The sequence below is a fragment of the Osmia bicornis genome, chromosome 2 (genome assembly GCF_907164935.1).
Source record: "Osmia bicornis bicornis chromosome 2, iOsmBic2.1, whole genome shotgun sequence".
NCBI classification, from domain to species: Eukaryota; Metazoa; Arthropoda; class Insecta; order Hymenoptera; family Megachilidae; genus Osmia; species Osmia bicornis.
In genome coordinates, this window is record NC_060217.1 from 5380556 (window position 1) to 5400701 (window position 20146).

A 20146-nucleotide genomic window follows, 5' to 3' on the forward strand; every position below is an offset into this window, starting at 1 on the left:
TGACCTGACGTTCAGTCACCGGTGCTGGGCGGATTGCAGGTTTCAGGCGCTTTTTACTCGAATTCTTAAACGTTAATTACTGGAAAATAAAACCGCAAACTCTATTTCGTTACTCTTGAGTTTCGTCTTATTTTGATCCCTAGAATCACCCCTTAAAATTTTGCCCACCTGTTGTCGAACACCCTGTATATAAATTTCACGAATTGTATATTTATTGAAGTAGTCATTGAAATGCAAGTGCATCGTGTTAATTGTGTATAAATTATAAAAAAAGAAGAACGCTGGGCGTTGAATAGTATGAGAGTACGAGCACTGTGCAATAATGAAAAAAATTTAGTGGTGTAACAAATTATGTTTCTTGTTGTTTATTTTTTACGTAAAAACGAAAATTAAATAATACATTATGATTTATAAGAATATTTCACCAAAAATGTTTTACAGTATTTTTCCACGAAAATTCTCTTGAACAGAGATCGATAGATAAATATAGCAAAGCCACGGTAAAAAGATTTTTATGGGATGCCAAGAACAACGAACAATAAAATAAATAAGATAGCAATTAATAACTGTTTCATTTATTACCATAGACTTGTAATATTTAACAAGTTTGCATAATTTAGCTGCAACCAGTGATTTACACGTATGTTGAAAATTATTCTGTTTTGTGTAATTTATGTGTAGTTCATTCTATATATGTATAGTTTATAATGTATATGTCATTCCATGATGTATTGTATATATTGTATCTTGTTCACAAAGCATGTAGTAGTACAAATAAATTGATAGAATAAACTGTATTTATGACACTAACAATCGTGTTTAGCAATTCCAATTGTCACTGACAAAACGTTGTGAGAAAACTTTAATTACGTAAACTGTACTTAGCAAATGAAAATTATCCGAACTGGACATAAATCAAAGTGACCTCAAAATGTATTATGCAACATCATTCTTGTTTTATTGAATTTTAATGAATTCTATTTTAACTAAACTTCGTTTTAACAGATTGCAATACCCAGAGCAGTATCAATAATTAATAACAACGAATTGTTTTCTTTACATTGTAAAGTAAATTTCAGAATATGCACGTTGATCCTTCCATTCATTAACAATAAATTGCAAATTTTACCACGAATTATATATTTTTATTCGATTAACACAACAGAAAATGTAAATTAATGTTTGAATCAACTTTCTCTTCTCTTACTTATTCCTTTCTTTTAGTAGTTCTGTTATATTCTAATTATTATCAAATTCATTGAAATACACATCAGGAATAGATTTATTGTACTTGAGAAAAAGTTAATCTGCATAAAGGTCAGCTTTACATATATTATGATACATAGTGTGCGTTTGAGGAAATGTGTACCTCTTTAAAGGTATACTAACGGAGTCGGAATACGTTGCAATTGACATCCATCCGTCGGTGAATTCACATCGAATTTGTTAACTGGACTATCAACTAGTACTTGGTAAGCGATATAAAAACAATGTTTGACCTATGTTCTGTTAATTTAATAATTTTATCAACATTCCAAGTTCCTTGAAAATTTTAATTTTACATTCTTAAGTGATGTCATATTCACCGATTAAAAAATAAACATTTCAACGTTTTTCAAAAAATATAATATATTTTAAACAATATCAAGTTATAATATTATAGTAAAATCTAATTTTTTTTTTTAATTAAAATCTATCATAGTTATAGAGAGGGGTTTTTCCATATTGGATTTTTTTATTCTTTGGTTTCTTTTATTTCTTTGGTTTTGTTTTACTTCATTATGTTTAACAGTGTAGAAGTATGACAATTTGATAAAAATGTAAATTTAAAAGCAGATTGAATATATTACGATAAAACTTGTCGATTGTGTGAAATAATTTAAATATTTCTTAATTATATGTTAAATGACTATTTTTTTATTGAATTACACATATTATTCAAACTAAACAGGTTCACTATCAAGATGACAACAGGAAGCTGTGACTCGTACGTACACGATATACTGGATATGTCTGAACCACCAGAATCGACCGAAAAAAGTGAAATCATATCCTTTTTCGATCAAGCTAATATTTTGGTAACGGGAGGGACAGGTTTCCTGGGGAAGTTACTCGTCGAAAAGTTACTCAGGTAATATTTGCAATAACGTACTTTAAATTACTATACATTACCACATTTACTATCGTCATTAAGTTGAAAATGAATTTAAAAATGTTACAATTTTGTAATGAAAATTTCAAGATATCATTAGGTGACATTAGCAGCTCATGAATTAATTTTGTCGATACGTTTACTGATTGGCACTAGTTGAATATTGTACATTGCGTGAATAAATTATTATTGTTTTCGCATACTGTATTAGAGTTCCGGAAATGGTCAAGTCTCGTACGGTAGAGTCAGGTCACACACGACTCAGTGCTTCGATTAAAATTATACCTTCAAATTTTCAAAGAAAAAAATGTTAGTTACTGGAAAATTAAATTAAAAATTAAATTCAAATCGTTGCTGTTTCAGAGCTCTACCGTTTGAGGATTAATATTTTGTAATGTACACACATTGAACGCCGCGCCGCGCCGTAAAAGTCAGCGGTGGTCGCCACCACAAATTTCATATAATTTAATAATTGAGGAGGAAAATAAAAATAAATTTTAAGTAGTATTATTATTAGTAATACTAACAAGGAAGGGTTTTTAGGTGTCCGCCTCCGATTGTTTTGATTGTTGGATATGTTTTAAAGGGCCGAAAAATAAGGTATACGTATTTGTTCATTTTTGCCCGTTTTCATATTTAGGGGGTGAAACGACCCCCTAAAGTTTCGGCTACAATAGGCTATCTCGGAAACTATCATAGATAGAAGAAAACTTTCGAAGGAATAATATAACAGCTGGTCATAAATTTTGTAAAAAATAATTTGTTTATAACTAAAAATTTGTTTGTAATACTATTTTAAAAGTAATCACAATTTACATAATAACAAAAAAGAACAAACTTTTTTCTGAATCCATTGACGTATATGTTACGTTTGCCTCTTATATTTTTGCATATTTTAATATCATATAATATGCATCGCGCACATACATCGATTAGCGATCATACCATCTATGACGCACGGTCAATTAAATCGATATTAATCATATGTGTACATATAGTTCTTCAAACCATCATTCGTGCATTTTGCACTTTCTTGAGAAGTTCTGCCACTCATGTACTAATGTACTAATATAATTTTTATTAATATTGTAAGCTTTAAATAACTGTATTAATGCCTAGTATACATGGTAAACGCTAGATATCGTAATGGATATTAATCGTACATCTATATCTGATATGACCGTGACCCGGCGTATGTGCGCGATACATATTTAATTTTAAAATGTGCAAAAATGTAAAAGGCAATCATATCATATAATACGTCAATGGATTCAGAAACAAATTTATGTTCTTTTTTGTTATTATGTAAATTGTGATTACTTTTAAAATAATGTTATAAACAAATTATTTTTTACAAAATTTATGACCAGCTGTTAAATGTTCATAAAAAACCACGAAACTTTTCTTCTATCTATGATAGTTTCCGAGATAGCCTATTGTAGCCGAAACATTGGGGGGTCGTTTCACCCCCTAAATATGAAAACGGGCAAAAATCAAAAAATACGTATACCTTATTTTTCGGTCCTTTAAAACATATCCAAAAATCAAAACAATCGGAGGCGGACACCTAAAAACCCTTCCTTGTAAGTGTTATAAATTCTAACTACATAGTATTATTATATCAATTTCATAAGAGAGTAAATGCGAAATTTAAATTGGAAGATGAAATAATAGCATTTTTTATCGCCACTGCGGCGTTTAAGGTATTAATTTAAGGTATTTTTCAGTTAATAGTCACATTATTTTCCATTAATATTCATTTGCATTATGAGAGTTATAATATGATTACATAGGATACAATGGTTTATCTTGAGAACTAGTTTTTATTTTGTAATTATGTCGTTAGTTCATACATTAGTATCAACGCGTCATATCCTCCAAAAATTTGCAATGCCATGTCAGTGTTACGATCATTGAACGGTTCAAAAGTACATCCGGTGTTTATACACCACCGATTGATGCGTCTACGATTTAAATGAATTAATGCACACCTACGGTGACCATACAATTTTAAAGAATGGCAAATCAGAATTCGAAATTGAATTCTAAGAAAAATAATTTATCGTACCATAAACGATAAACGGAAGAAAATGCACAAATCACAAAAGAAATAGATTGAAATTATTGAAAGCAAAATACGCTTAAGAAAGTACCTACTGTAGTTTAATTACATATCAAACAATAATATGTCTGATTCATAAGTTAATTGATACACTATTATAATTTCTTCGTGATCGATGCTATTTAATAATTCATTTAGGTAATATAATTAAAAATGTAAATAAACAGGAAATTTAAACATTTACGAGTGCATTAAGTGTAGGTCAGTGGGTTTCATTGTATACACAATTACAGATGTTGCCCAAATATTTCCAAATTGTATCTGGTAGTAAGACCGAAAAAAGAGAAAAGTTCATCAGAACGGATTAAGGAAAACTTTGATGATATTGTGAGTAATGTAGACGTAATAATAAAATGTGTAATTGAACAGTAATGCATTTTATTATTGTATTGTTTTCAGATCTATGATAGATTGAAGAAAGAACAACCGAACTTCCTAAGTAAAGTGGTGCTAGTGGAAGGTGATGGATCGAAACCTGAATATGGCTGGTCACCGGAAATTAAACAAATGTTAATGAATACAAACATAGTTTTCAATGTTGCGGCACTTGTTCGATTCGAAGCGAAACTTCGTGTAATAACGGCGATCAACGTGCAAACCGCGAAATTCTTACTGACATTTGTAAAACAAATACCCTCTTTCAAGGTGGATTGAATATTTTTGAAGATATTTAACTGAAAATATAGATGAATATTAATGCTTCTATTTACAGGCATTTGTACATATATCAACTGCATATGCACACTGCATACGTGATTTTATTGATGAGAAACATTACAGTTATACCATTGATGCTGATAAGTTAGTGTCACTGATGGATATTTTGGATGATGATATGATAACACGTACTACTCCCATGTAGGTATCATTCCAATAAACTTACTGATTTTAATATTGCAGATAAGAAAATTAATCATGAAAAAAAATATTTTTTGTTTATAGATTGCTTGACAAATGGCCTAATACATATGTATTCACTAAAGCAATAGGAGAGAATGCTGTGTTAAAGTATAGCAATGATCTTCCAGTTTGTATTGTGCGACCTTCTATTGTTACATCAACCTATACGGAACCAATTTCTGGGTGGACAAACAATTTATATGGGGCAACAGGTGTTGTTTTGGGAGCTGGTTTAGGTCTATTGCATACGTTACACTGTCGTAAAGAAAAAGTGGCAGACATTATACCAGCAGATTATGTTGTTGCCACCATTATATCTGCTGCTTGGGATGTGGGTACCAGGTAATGGAGTTTTAATTGCAATTCTGATATTTAAGCTAAGAGATTTCAAGACTAAAGTTCTTTAGGTTTTTATGGTCTTTTCATTTGAGATTTACATTATATAAGCTTATTAGCTTATATATGTATTATTTGCTTTATCAAGCTTTGTTACTAAGAACAAGCAAATTGAGCAATGTTGTTTAATTACAACATTATCTTAAAAATCTTAAAAATCTGAAAAGCATAATCTTAAAAATCTGAAGTACCAATTAAGAAAAATTTGCATTAGTAAATAATTGCTTTTAAATATAAAAACATTATTTGATTTTTACAGAAAACGTCCAATAAAAGCAAGTCCAGATTCCATTATACCTGATGAGGAGAAAGTACCTATTTATAATTCTATATCTTCTTGTCAGAATCCAATTACTTGGGGTGAATTTATGAAGAAAAATGAAAATTATGCTTTTGAAGTACCTAGTAAAAGAGTTGTGTGGTATTATGCATTCATACTCAATAGTTATTTATTTATGCATAATATTTGTGTCTTCTTATTCCATCTAGTACCAGCAGTTATTGTTGATACAGCAGCTTATCTTATTGGTAGAAAACCTATGTGAGTGTTTTATACATATAATAGAACTAGTACAATAATACTAATTAAAATGTATTTATAGATTGATGGATGCATATAGAAAAATACACAAATTTAGTAATGTAATACATTACTTCTCAACAAGGGAATGGAATTTCCGAAATGAAAATGTTTTAAAACTTTGGAACAAAATGAATTCTGTTGATCGAAAAAACTTTTTCTTTGATATAGGAGAACTAGATTGGGATGCGTACTTTTATATACACGTACGAGGTCTACGTGTATTCATGTTAAATGATCCACTCGACAATCTAGACGAGAGTCGAGCTGCGTATAGTAGGTATGTAACTTCTTAAAAAGTTAGTAATATTAAAATTATATATTTATGACATGATCATTATCCGTAATAAATCCATTTTAGGTTGCGCAAGATTCATTATACACTCCTAACATCAATAATCTTGTTAAGTTTATGGATACTGTTTTCTTTCATCAGTTACCTTTGGTCATTCTGCCCTTTGGCACATTAACGATTGGTAATATTAGTTTTGTAATTTTATTTTCTAAACAATAAAGTATTGTGGTAATAATTTTTTCTTGTATGTATTGCAAATATCTACTATTGATTAGATGAATCTAGTTTGCTATGGTGCTGATAGATGTCGCCACAGATCTATATGTTCGTTTTTTGAATAAATACGTATACTTTGTCAATTTTCTTTTATTTTATTCCCTAATAATATATAAAATTAAAATCAAATTAAATTCATATTCCTTAAAAGTTGTTTAACTATTTTAAATTACATTTTGTTATTGTAGCTATTATATATTATCTACAATTGTAAAAAAATGGCAAGTTATTCATAAAATGTGTTTCATATTTAATTTAATATTTTTAATGTCAAATACATATTTAGCTGTCAGTGATTCATTTATTACATTAACAACTCAAAGTTACTTAATTTTTATGTGCTTTATGAAATGTAAATACTTAAAATTGATCAAGAATTTAAATAACAGATTACGTGGTGATCAAGAATATCATTTAAATATTTTTAAATCATGTTTTTTCGCATGTAACTATTAATCTTTGAATTAATAACGTTTAAAATTTTTTACAGGTGGTTTGTAACTTTTGTCTCATAGAGAAATCATAGAATTTAAATTGTTTTAATAGACATATATAAAATAATTTTGAAGCATGAAAATCAAACTTTTGTATATCTATTTTTATTTCTTATTATTAATAGTATTGGACTATGAGTCTGTTTACGTACTTAATCCATTTCAATTGTACAAATTTATTTATTTATTCTACTATTATTTACTATAGATAAAGGATGCGTTAATTGCCCTATGTCATACTGTAATCTTTTTTTTTATAATTACAGTAAAAGTAACGAAGAATATAATCCTAGAATGATTTAAAATTTTTTAATTTAAAGCATCAAGATCTGAATCGTGTTTTTTAATGGCAACAAATCTGAACTTTTTGCGATAGATTCGAAAGATTCTTCCTCTAGCATCGATCGTATTATCCATAAATTATATAGATCAAGATCAAATGATGATAATAAGGTTGCTAATGATAAGGATGTATCCGAGGAGATGGATTGCGAAAAGAAACGGGTAAGTTCCGTGCAAGCATCGTGTATATACCACCGATGATCGTAGCCGTAGTGCGATACGGGGATGGAGGCCGCGAACAGGCGAGCGAGTCGAGCGAACAGAGTCGAGGATCGAGAACCAACCGGCGACTCAGGAAGGCAGTGCACGCCCGACTGCCGACACGAGTGGATGGCGTACGTTGCCGCTCGCGCCACGATTACCTCGTGATTTTCCTTCCTGTCAGATACGGTCACCGTAGTCGATTTTGTGACGAGTCACGGCAGTATTTTGAATTACCTTGCGACTTGCACACGGTCATAGTATTCAAGTCTGCAGTGACGTTGCGTGTCGCGTAGTCAATTGCAATTAAATAAAGAAAAGAAAAAGCGAGATAGAAAAAAAGGAAATAAGGAAAACAGAGAAGGCGAAAGGAAGTTTTTTTTTTTTTCATTCGACCTTTGCCTCTTTCTGTCATCGTCGCCGTTGTCGTCGTGTTTTGTCATCTACGGATAATACGGTATCGTACCCGCACACCCACACACGCAGACGCGCGGGCGCAAATCTTCTAACCACGTGTGTGCGCACGCACGATGCACGTATACGTTATCGGAGTCTCGAGGCTACCGTAAGGGGCGCCCTCCAAAACTTGTGTGTGTGTGCGCGTGCAACCCTACCGGAGCCCGCTGACGTTGGTTACCATAGTAGCGCGCGTGCCGATCAGCTGATCGTTGGGACTCGAGCGTGTTCGACCGTCGGCAGTCAGCCAACAGCGGCTCCGTCCATTTGTCGTTTAGTGCGTTCTGTCTGCACGCGTTCCGCGCAGTTCGCTCCTATTTCGCGTCACGGCATGGTGATGACCAAACGAACAGTTTCGTGAACGTCGGTAATCCGTCTACTTTCGAACGACACGCGGCGGACTCTGGAGAATTCTCAACGGTGTACAGAGACAAGCTCGTCGATCGTATTCACCGCGTCGCGATGGTGATCTTAATCGTTGGAGACGATACTGGAACGATGCATTGACGTTCGTGTTATCGATGACAGACGCATTGAAACCGAGCATGATTCAAGAAAGATAAAGTCCATAGTGTGCCACTAGCGAGAGGAGAATAATCTATTGTAGTCTCTTTGGTATACTTATCGGGTACCATCGCATGCGACTATTGAGACCTTGCCGCCATTTACGTCATACATTTTAAACTGAACCGTCCAGAAACGAAAATCAACCCTGGAGTGTCCATCGACAGTGGAGTTAAATATTTGTTCTCATACCTTGTTCGATCGGCTACTGTAAAGCACAATTTTTGAAACACCAAAATATTTTCATCGTTACACGTTATCAAGCTTCGTTCGGAAAAGTGTTTATCGAAACATAAAAGAAACACGCATGATAAATATCTGAGAAACAGCACTCCTAACCTTCATTATTAGACATATAATACAAGAGGCATCGTTTTTGGAAGTAGCGGTTTATTGTACGTTATGCTCGCGATAGTACCAACAGATGATTTAGCGGGCGTCACTGACCTCTGGCGACCATCAACAACACGCTATAAAAGAAATTAAATAAACATGTGAAGAAACGATCATTCATGGAAACTAATCTGTTGGAGATTTATTGGAGTATCTTTCTCGTCCTTCCGAGGTAATCAATTAATTCAAAGAATCAGACCTGATTTAATTATTCAAATTAAATTGGCAGCGTACCTAACCCCTTTAAAGATGCAACGCAACAGTCATAGATCGATTAATCACAAGATGGAGTCGTGGTGAGTTTTCGAAAAAATATCGATACATCGATATCGTTTTGAGTTAGGTGACGCTAGACATCAGTAGACGATGGCCGCGCGATCCGCGTTTGTACGAAATCGGGAACGGAGCACGTTCGGTTCGAAAACAGTGATTGTAGTGATTAATAGTTTTTGTTGAAACGAAATTTCAACTGATTCGACAATGGGGATTGCAGAATGTGAATGTTTCCTCTGTATGAACACGCTTTGACAATCGTTTCTACCTGTGACGTATCGTTCGACTGCATTAACCAGACTGTCAATACGCGAAGTGACACTGTTTTCAACGAACCATCGTTAAAAGTGATTGTCATTTCGTGGTGTGCTTTCAACGATTGCGAGTCAGCCAGCTACGATGACAGCCTGAAATATATTCTCGTTCACACGGAAACTCTGTGATAACCGATGCCAGCAACGTCATTATTCGGATTAAGTTGTCTGAAAGGAACGTCGTTTCTCCGATCATCTCGATAGAAAATTTGGTGAGTACAATATCACATTAATTATATTCTTTGCAATATAAGAGAAAAGAAATAATATAATTTTCCACGCGTGGAGTATTATACGTACATCTAAATTTGAAAAAGTCAATCGCGTTTAGATGACGCCATTTTACTTTTTTCCCGCCATTTCTGTTCCAATTCAAAATCGTTCCGTATGGAACCACATGAAACATGAAATTTCGTAACATAAAGAGGATAAATGATATCGAAATAAATATCTGTGGAAAATAATCGTACTTTTTCCGTCGATAAACAAGTACATCGCGTGGAATATAGACAGCAGTTAGTTGTCGAGTCGTCGAACCTCTATCGATCTTTACCTCCTGTTTGCGTCTGTCCTCCCCCGCTCTATGTCACAGAGGAATGCAAGCTGGGTTGTATTTCTGGCGTGGTTATTTCTTCGTAAAGTTCTTCGTGGCAACAGCCTCTATCATAAATGTCAGAACAAACCGGTTAATTAACACCGTTTCATGATTATGTATTATAAATATTAATATACTGTGGTGCGCGCTTTTGAAAATAGTTGATGTTGAAACTCCCTCTAAACGCGTGAGATTTAGGGAATATCCTCGTAGAAAGGTGTGTTCTAGCACGAAATTAACTCTGATCGTTATTTTGCTAAGTAGCTAAATCCCCAATTGGGACTTACCGTAAGAAATGAGTTAAACGTATGCTATCCTCGAGAGTGCACAGCCAAAAGAGGATTCTCTGTTTTGTAACACACTCTTGGGATCTTACGCCTCGAGGTGCAATAAACTGGACTCCATCGAGATTTTTCACACCTTTAACAATTTTAATTCATTAATTACTTTTTCATTTGTATTACAAGACTGCTTATACATGTTCGCGTAAATAAACAAAAGGGAATTGTATAGAATGAACAGGTATACGAGAAACGAACAGCGCATCTTAATTTGCGGTCGCACGTTCCTAATTTGGTTTGTTCTCGGTTCTGCACCGAATGGGTAACATTTTGTCGCAATTACACGGCGTTAGAGAGAACACATAGAGCGATGGGTAGAATAAAACACAAAGGGACAGAGAAGACGGTTATTAGCCGCTGGTGGTTATTTCATTTGCGACTCATGCTTCACGGTATGAGTTCGTGTAATTGTCAGGTTTACGAGGGTTCGCCAACGAGACTTGCGACGAAGCTTCGTCGAAGCGTATCCAGAAATTCGTAGTCAATTCCAAATTTTTAGAATCTTTATTTATTTATATTTTAGTCGATTACATTCGTAATTCTATTATTTCGTACAACCCTTTGCGGACGATCGATGCACATGTGTGTTTACACATTCTTGATGCAAAACACAGGTATAAAAGCAGGTAATAAAGATTTATAATATACGCTTGAAAGAATGGAATTATTATTTCATTTACTTTAAATTAATAATACTCTATGCAAGCTGAAGAATGCTTCGTCCCCAAAGGGTTAACTTGTTTCTCGTGTAAAGTTGTTCGATGTGTTTTATACAGTATACGATTCCCGAAGCGAAACTCACGTTTCCCCTTTAAGTTTACGGACGTCTTGATGACACTCGAACCTCGCGCGTCTCGTGTACACTTATATTTACATACACATCGAGAAAGGTGAAGTAGCTCGAGGCATCTAAATGAATAAACAGCTGTTCAACTACGAGATAACTGTTCACTGTAATCGTGTATTTTTAATGTCTGTTACAATTGATGGTTGATATTCAACGGGTAATACATAAAATCTAAATCTATTACCGGGTACGGATAGAAAAATTTCAGGTGGAAAATAGAAATGTAAGAAGACGAAACTGTGAAATAAGACGTAACGTGTATTTCTCGAAGGACTTCGACGTCTCGTACCCTTTTCATAGAACGACGTTCGTTATGTTAGCTAGAGCTGTTTAAAAAATACGGTGGATAAATATCCATCGTGTTGCACGATGTTTAAACACGATGCACTTTAGACGGAATTATTTTTCCTCGTGGGGTTGAAACGATTCTCCCTTGACTTGGTTCACTTCGAACGACCGAATGATGGGTGTACCGGGGTACACCGGGGGAACACGCCTAACCGTTCCTACCTTCTGCTAAGTTTCTATCTTGTTCGCTGTCAGATTGTTGACACAGCCAGTGACACGTTTAATAGGATTATTTATGCTTGTAAAGGCGCTTAAACGGTCCCACGTTCGTATCGGCTTCATCTACCTGACGGCGCGTAGCATAATTATGTCGACACGGTTTGTGTATCGGGGCTCGGCTAGCCAAGCGACAACGCCTAGACGTCCCTGATTTTGTCTTCGCTCGACTTCCGACGTACAACGAGACGTTTTAATCGCCTACGAACGCGCGATCACGGCAACACGTGCCGTATAACTTGTTCCGATGATTATTGACATGATTATCTCGCATCGTTGTCCACAGAAGAACGTATGGGAATTAATTGAAAGGTACTTACGTTAGATACGTCGTTACTCCTGTTGATATGGTAACGCGACTTTCTTCCATTTCGTATGCTATCGATATCGATGTCGTGCTATTGGTATATCTTAATGAGCAATAATTAATCCTTGAACAAGGCGGATACAGTTAGACACAGATTATTTTATCGATAAATTTCGAAAACACAGATATAAATTGCAACACGTTTTAATGAACACTTTTATATTCTTGTTCGTCCTTCATTGGCGGTGTTTAACGTTACACCAGGTTTATGTCTTAATACGTTGCATGAATGTAAGTCTAGCGCCTCGTTTCTTCGTGATAATTAATTAATTTCCATGCACATGAATATTTTTCTTCTTCCCTTTCTTCCAAACGAGCCTCGATAATGTATGCGTACACATTCGTGTTCTTAATTGTTGATATCTAATTCATCTTGTACCACGATACTCGAACTTATTCTCGATTCGCTTGTGTGCATTGTCGATGTGTGTCAAACGCAGGCGTGTATGTTGCCGCGGGTAATTTGCGGTTTTGAGACGAGGCTGGATTCAGTCGGATAATGACCCGCCGCTACTCGTAACGTTAATTGCACTCGTTTCAGTCTTTTGCACGGAACATCATTGCGTTCAGGCTTCGGTTCGAATGCCTTCGGACGCCAACGCAAGCGCGAAACAACCGCGTTCGTACGATCCTTTTCACGATCACTTTTAATGGCACATAAAAAATTTACGCACCCATTAATCTGTGCTTACGTCGGCATTAAGAACTAGTTGCGTTTTAGGGCTACTTAAAATGCACCACATTGTAATCGAAGACGTGCGATTATTAACGGAAATTTTACAAATAATTACACTTTTTTTCTTTCTGTTGATTGTATATAATAATTCCGCCATTTCTGTATCGATATTTGGGATGCAAAATTTCGAGGTGCAACGATGATGCAGGCGGTGCATCGATGCAACGCGCGATTTCTCGCGAGAATGCACACTGTCAGCGATTGAAAAATGGAGAACCGCTGGCGGCGATATAACGCGATATATAAGTATGGATCACAGGCGACAACCGCTCATTAGCATACAATACGGGCTAATGGGATCGCACGCTGACGGCTACCGTTCAATACCACGTCCCCACGTAACTTCTCTCACCCTTTCGAGGGGAAAGGGCGGTGACGATGATATTAAAATCGTTGTATAGTGTGGATTAATTTTTCTCTTCCTTGTGTTTCATCTCTCTCTCTGAAAATAATTGAACAGTCGAAATTACTAAACGATGCAAATGGCCGGTAATATTAATTAATTGTTATTCAATGATGATATATCTCATTGTCAGTGTAACAATATTTAATGAGATATTATAATAGGTGCTTTGTTAACAAAATCGTTAGTGAATATTAAAAAGCGTATACGGTTTCTCTTGAAATTATTTCCAGCGTAAGCTATTTGAATTACTAATAAGAACTTATCAGGAAATGCATCTGAGTCTAGTTTTACCTTTTGTTATAGAATAAATAAGATGTGTGCGTAACAACTTCTCTCTAATTGAGAGTTAATGAATATTCTGTGTTCTAAACACACTGTAACATTAATAAAAAAAAATTCAAACACAAAGTATGGAAAGTTTTTATAGAGTAACAGGTAGGAAAAGCTTTAGCTACGTGTTCCAAAAGAACAATATTGTTACTCAATGAGAGTCTCGCTGATTAATTCGAATGACTAATCCGTGTATTAGTTTCGTCTCTTTTCTCTTGCAACACCGCCGTCTGATTCTTTTGTTCATTAATAAAATCGTTTATCTTCGTCTCGTTATTTTATGTTCACTCTTAATTGAAAATTACTATGAATAACCCGCACTGGTTTAGTGTTATTTAGCACCGCGCGGTTCAGTTCCATTGAAATAAAGAACAATAATGCAAAGATAACCGTCGAGGTATTGATATTGATAAACTATCATTTCACTCGGAAGCTTTAAACCGCGTTTCCTATTTACTGTCTCGGTGCAACGAATGCGTACGAAAGTTGGTTTTAGTGCAGAGCAGTAAAAGACACGAGACGTTGTAGTTATTGCTGTTCCGTGTTGGTAGTCTGAACGCTAGTTTCGCTGCTTGTTGTTTCATTATTATCGTTTCGTCGGACTTTCAACCGAGGATTACGAGATAATACGATAAGTCGAGGATTTCAAAGCGTACGACGACGACGATACGAAGCGTGAGCGCGCACACGGCGGATGGTTAAACTTGCATAGAAAATGTACCTCGGTCGTGGCTAGTATTGTATAATAAAAGGAACGAAAGAATAATTAATATTCATTTCTGGAAGGATGGCTAGATTACTTACGGTGATGGTATTTATTTAAATCGTTTAATAGGTCAATCACGAAAGAAAAGTTAATAATTACCTGTTCGCTTTGACGTCTCATTAGTCCGGGTTTACCATTCGCAATCACGTGTATGATTATCGTTGTAAGATTTAAATTACACGAAACTTCAACTTCGTACTACCGGGACGTTTTGTGCTGTACGGTTTAGTGGATCGAGCGTTGCACTCCGGTAATAGTAAAAACGTCAATAGGTCGGGCGGTAAAATTAAATGAATGCTTACAAACGATGGCCAGCAGTAAGAGAGGCCGAAGATAGTAGAGAAGCAAGTGGCTGTCGATAATGAGAAGCTCGATAAAAACCGTTGAAATGTTTCGTCTCAATTGATGCACGTCCCGTCATAATTGATACTCTAACGTTCTATTGCTAGCACGAACGTTGCGCTTAAAAGACTCTTGGATTACGCCTAATGAGACGTTGCATCTGGCTTAACAAAAGCCGGTTACACGAATTCGTTCATTCGAGGAAAACTTCTCCATTTGCTACCAGCTTCCTTTCACTCGATCAGGAAAACTAGCGCGGAAAGGATTTTCAAAGGAAAAGCGTGCTTTCTAATAATATCGCTTCGAAGATATTTTATATTATAGAGAAAAAAAAAAACAATGGGTAATAGAATAATATTGGTGTATGGAGGTCTTTCAACTGGATATCCTATAATTCGGGACCTAAATCAGCTCGTTAATTTTCATTCTTTCACATCGGGCGATAAAATCTGATAGGAGGGAGAGGTACACGTACGTACGTGATCTACATTAACACGTGACAGAATGAGAATTTCTTTTGCGGTACGTTCTGATATAGGTGCATGTGTGCATATTGCAACTATGCCTATATTTATATGCTTGACACGGTATTCTGGGCTTGATGCATTCCTATTAACGCGTTATTATACGCCGCGTATTAGAAACCGCGTTTATAAGCCGCTAATGCGTTCACACGCGTGTATCAAGGATCAGACGGCTATTTTAATATAATGGAATGAAAGAACGGCGTTTTGTGAAAGTTTCATACCTGGCAGTTCGTCAGAAAAAATAAATTAAATTTAGCGTTATCTTAAATAGTTTATTTCATTGCTAAAATTAAAACTTCCACTGAATCATTTTCGTTTCTTGCATTTCCGTCGCTTAAAATATAAAATCATTGCAAAATAATTGCATCCACGCGTCATAAATATTCAATGAACTCAATAAATCACGAAGATACATACATAGATACGGTAGATTCGTTGCGTTCCTATTTGAAGTACAGGAAAGTATACAAATGTAAACATAAATGCAAAAGCGTGTGTCGCGGTACGTGTCACATACATACGTCAGAATGTCGCCAAGTTCGGGCGTACGTTAAAACACGATACGCTTTCGAAATAAATCGATAAGATCTGCTGGTCGAACAGATTTCAAATTAATGTCAATGCATAGCGCGCGCTCAGCCACGAACCGAGTTTATTAATGCACGTCGTGCATCGACACCGTACGGTTGTTCTAACATTATTAGGACGATTTCGTGCAAAGTAGACGTGTCACGGATATAATATTAATGTTAACAGAACAGGAGCACGACAGATGACAAACCTTGTTCGTTTCGCGTGGAAACGACGCGATTATTTGCGGGATTAAATAGGTCGGAACATCGATGATTATGATTTCAGCAAATGCTTTTTCACCTGAGCTTTCTTTTTCGTACATCCTTGTAAACTTAATTACACGCATCATGTCGAACATAACGCGTTAATATAATTGGATTCTTTAATAAGAGATTCTGTTACACTTTCTAAGGCAGTGATGAACCGACAGCCTATTCTTGATTGGCAATTAGTATAATTTAATAATATCGATGCTTGAGAAGTGATAGAAAGGGTGTTGGGCATCAGGCTTCGCTATTTAAAAAATGTAATAATGTCTATGTTGCATCGTTGGGCAGTATTGCGAATTAAATGGCAAAAATGATCGCACGTACGATTATTCTTATGTACAGTGGGTCACAAAATTTCGGCAAATTTTAATTTTTTAAAACGACAAAGGCACATATCTTAGTAAATTAATTTGTATAGCTTCTCAAGAAATCTCAAGTTATTTGGTCCAATTTTAAACGAGGTATTCTGTTTTCAACGGTGAGCGAATAATTTTGTGACCCACTGTACATATGTGCATAATACACGCTTCCTGCATATCTTTTCGCATTTTAATGCCTGGAACTGAACTCGCAAGTGATACAGCTATGTCTGGCATTTGTCTCGGATAACTATACGAGCGTACTATGTACTACGGTAGTTTTCAAGGCGAAAGGAGGGAAGGCCAGATAAGGAAATGTCCTGGCAATGGTACATGTGCTTTCGTTCACACGCGGATACGAGCGATCTGTAGTGATCATTATCTAACGTGTCCCGGTATAACACAATTATTTGCACCGGTAGTACGACTGGCCGAGTTTCATGCAGATATCTATTTCGACATGACAGGGCACGGCAATGTATCCGAGAGGCTGAACAAATAAAAAGAAGTAATAATGAAATCGTGTGTCTATAAAGCTGCTATGAAAGTTCAAGATACATTTATAGGAGACAGTGTCGATGAAGCGTTTAATTGTCTTTTCTGTTGTTTCTGATCAAACAGGGGAAAGTTTCTCTGTTTCGCGTCATAGTGCAACATGCATCTCCTCGATGTTGCATAGGAAAGTTTCAAGTTCACCTCGAGTCTCTTGTATCGAGTAATTGTATTCCAACGTTTCATTTAATTTTAAATAATAACTTAATGTTGGCATCGTGAACGAGAAAGTCGTATATCTCTTCCCGTGTTCCCTTATTAACGTTAAAATTTATCAACGCAACTTTCTACTCGTTATTAGAAACGATGGGTATGATTATTACAGGCGCATCCAGACATAATAACGATCGGTATAAAAATCATTTTAATGCATCTCGTCACGGTTCTCTGAAATAAGATCAATTTTTCTGAATCGAAACTTTAGATACCTTTTGAAACTTTCCGTGGACGGTGTACAGATTCAGACACTTATTAACTAGAAATTACAGCGACCAGCAGCGTAAAACGATCGGTAGGCATGTCGATTCCGAGTGACATTCCGTGGACAAAAATCTACTTATAAATTACCAGTTTTCCCATTTGAAATTGCTGAAACTATGGGGACTACCATTCATGGCACCCCGCGGTGCATTTCACACTTGCAGCCAGCGGTGCACTCTCGGGTCCATCGAGCGGTTAGCTACTCGATGCAATTATCCGAGGCAGTTCTTACGAAGGCCCTAGCGTGTGCGTGTAAAACGCTAGCTTATACACGTTCTGCGTTGGAACAGGTACTCAAGTTAGAGCAGGTCACTTTCGCTGCCGGCTCGAACTGTTCCAGTGGTCGCGCACGCGTGCTGTTCCATTCATAAACCGTACACATGGTCTGCTACGTGTAGGTTCCCGGCTACATAAATACACGGAAATGCATCATAATACTATGAACTCGATGATTTCTATTCGATCGATCTGTCTGCAAGAACTTTGAATCGTTTTATAGACTCGACTGGACAAAAATCTCAGTTAAATTAAAAGCTTGATTCGATGGGTTCGAACAAAAGGCGTCGAATTACGTAACGCGAAATTATGTAAAAGTCGAGTCTTACGCGTCGTTTGATGTATCCCAGTTTCCATGTATCGCGATTATGCACAGTCATATCTGCTGAAAGAGATATAATAGATGATCTAGTATTCTGTAGATAGGTTCTGCTCTCGACTCGGACAGCGAGCGTTTATTCGTTAAACGCGAGGTTTCGTAACCTTTCAATTAAGAGTTGGAGTGCCACGACGGTGCAATCACGTTCTTAAAAGTAGAAACTATGAACGCAGACCGTGGATAGTTCAGTCTGCGAAGAAGTTCGCGTTTTAAAACAGCGATACGAATTCGCGATGATTTCGAATCGAGATCGATGACTCGATTACCGTGAACGCCTCTGACTTATCGGTAACATCGTCAGAATGTTTGTTTCGCGATCGAACGAGCTGACAGCGATCGATCGTTTGATCGATAATCTTCATTCGTCTCGTTGCATGCAGCTGGAAGATTAGCTGGAATCCCCGGGAACATATTTGATTAGATGGAAAAACATAATTTGTAACGGATAGCGCAAAACGAAGTTGCATAACTATAATTCTCATAATTTCTTCCACCATTTGTAGTTCATTGACGTTAGACGCATAGCTTGAAGTCAAACTTAGTAAGAGAACTTTCCTGCGGAACAGTCCTGTTGCAGTTTTTTATGACGGTTCATTAGAACTTCTCTAACACGTGCGAAGTAACGTTTGAACAGAAGTTCGCACAGCAGGAAACGTATCTCCTGCATTCTAGATACCAGTTAATTTTACATTCTTTCTAAATTGTGCTCGCGTATTTCAACCTCTGATATTTCAACGACAGTGCAAATACGTTGTCGCTGCTTAACTCGGTGTATCATGGTATAGAAATATTTTTAAAGTTACCATACATTGTTACATTTCACTGAAACTTACATTCGACAGCAATGTCTATACAGTGGTACCCCGGTATACGTCTGCTTTGGAACACGTCCAGTTTGGACGTGACAAATTTTTTCTGTGAATTTTGCGTCATTTGTAGATAATTATCTCAGAGAAAAAATTAAATTAATAATCAATTATATTCGGAGTTGATGTATTATTAACTGACTCATCATAAAAGTAAGGGAAAGGTTGGTTTGGTATACGTCCTATTCGGTATAAGACTAAACATCGTCGGATTAAGGTCGTACTCGAGGTACCACTGTAACTTGTAATCAGCTCCTTTTTTTCTGTTGCTCGAGAAAACGTAAAGATTCTATGCTACTTTGCGTACGACTCGTAGAGAACTGCATAGCCGGTGCATGTGCAGTGGCAGGAGTGCAAGGGCTACCGTTACGAAGTCGCCGTGAAAGTGCACTAACGAAAGTGCGAATACCAATGCGCTTTTTTACACACATTGTGTACGAAATGTTTGTACTACATTACCGGTACCGGATCTGGAATTCACCGTTAAACACGGGTCGTTCCCTCCGGGCGACTTTAACAGAAAGTAAAATTAGAAACTGTAATACGGTCTAACCTCGCAATTCGCTTCAAACGCCATTCTTTTTCTCTATTATTAGCGTTCGTGCGTTAGCGAAGTATCTCTGTTGAAATTGCTAGGCATAGTTAACGACAATCAAACAGTAAAAGGAGAAGCACGAAGGTTGGATGAAATTGAAATTCTCCCGTAATATCCTCGATAACGATCTAAACTAACGCGTGCTCGGCGAACTCGATTAACGAACGAAATGTTTAGCCGTTGATTAGATTACAAGTTGGTCGATTAAGAAGACAAGA

General features: G+C 36.1%; 2 protein-coding genes across 2 annotated transcripts in view; both read left to right on the top strand.

The window, feature by feature from the left end:
* Positions 1-1365: 1365 nt before the first annotated feature.
* Positions 1366-6804, top strand: LOC114878999 (fatty acyl-CoA reductase wat-like). Its single transcript, XM_029193449.2, has 9 exons — positions 1366-1472; positions 1952-2131; positions 4508-4601; positions 4674-4919; positions 4987-5132; positions 5217-5516; positions 5830-6111; positions 6173-6430; positions 6512-6804. The coding sequence occupies exons 2-9, from the start codon at positions 1965-1967 to the stop codon at positions 6618-6620; spliced, it is 1602 nt and encodes a 533-aa protein (XP_029049282.1). The 5' UTR covers positions 1366-1472; positions 1952-1964; the 3' UTR covers positions 6621-6804.
* A 784-nt stretch (positions 6805-7588) lies between these two features.
* LOC114878768 (Krueppel-like factor 5) overlaps positions 7589-20146 on the top strand; it is a 245389-nt gene continuing 232831 nt past the window's right edge. Inside the window, exon 1 of the mRNA XM_029192933.2 lies at positions 7589-9970. The gene's annotated coding sequence lies outside the window, so the exon portion shown is untranslated. The remainder of the gene's footprint in view (positions 9971-20146) is intronic.

What these genes read in the sequence shown, in the direction of transcription:
- LOC114878999 (XM_029193449.2), top strand. Translation starts at nt 1,965, where the DNA reads ATGACAACAGGAAGCTGTGACTCGTACGTACACGATATACTGGATATG. An exon ending in AACAAATACCCTCTTTCAAG is followed by an intron (nt 4,920 to 4,986) that starts GTGGATTGAATA and finishes TTCTATTTACAG; the next exon opens with GCATTTGTACATATATCAAC. An exon ending in ATAACACGTACTACTCCCAT is followed by an intron (nt 5,133 to 5,216) that starts GTAGGTATCATT and finishes TTTTGTTTATAG; the next exon opens with ATTGCTTGACAAATGGCCTA.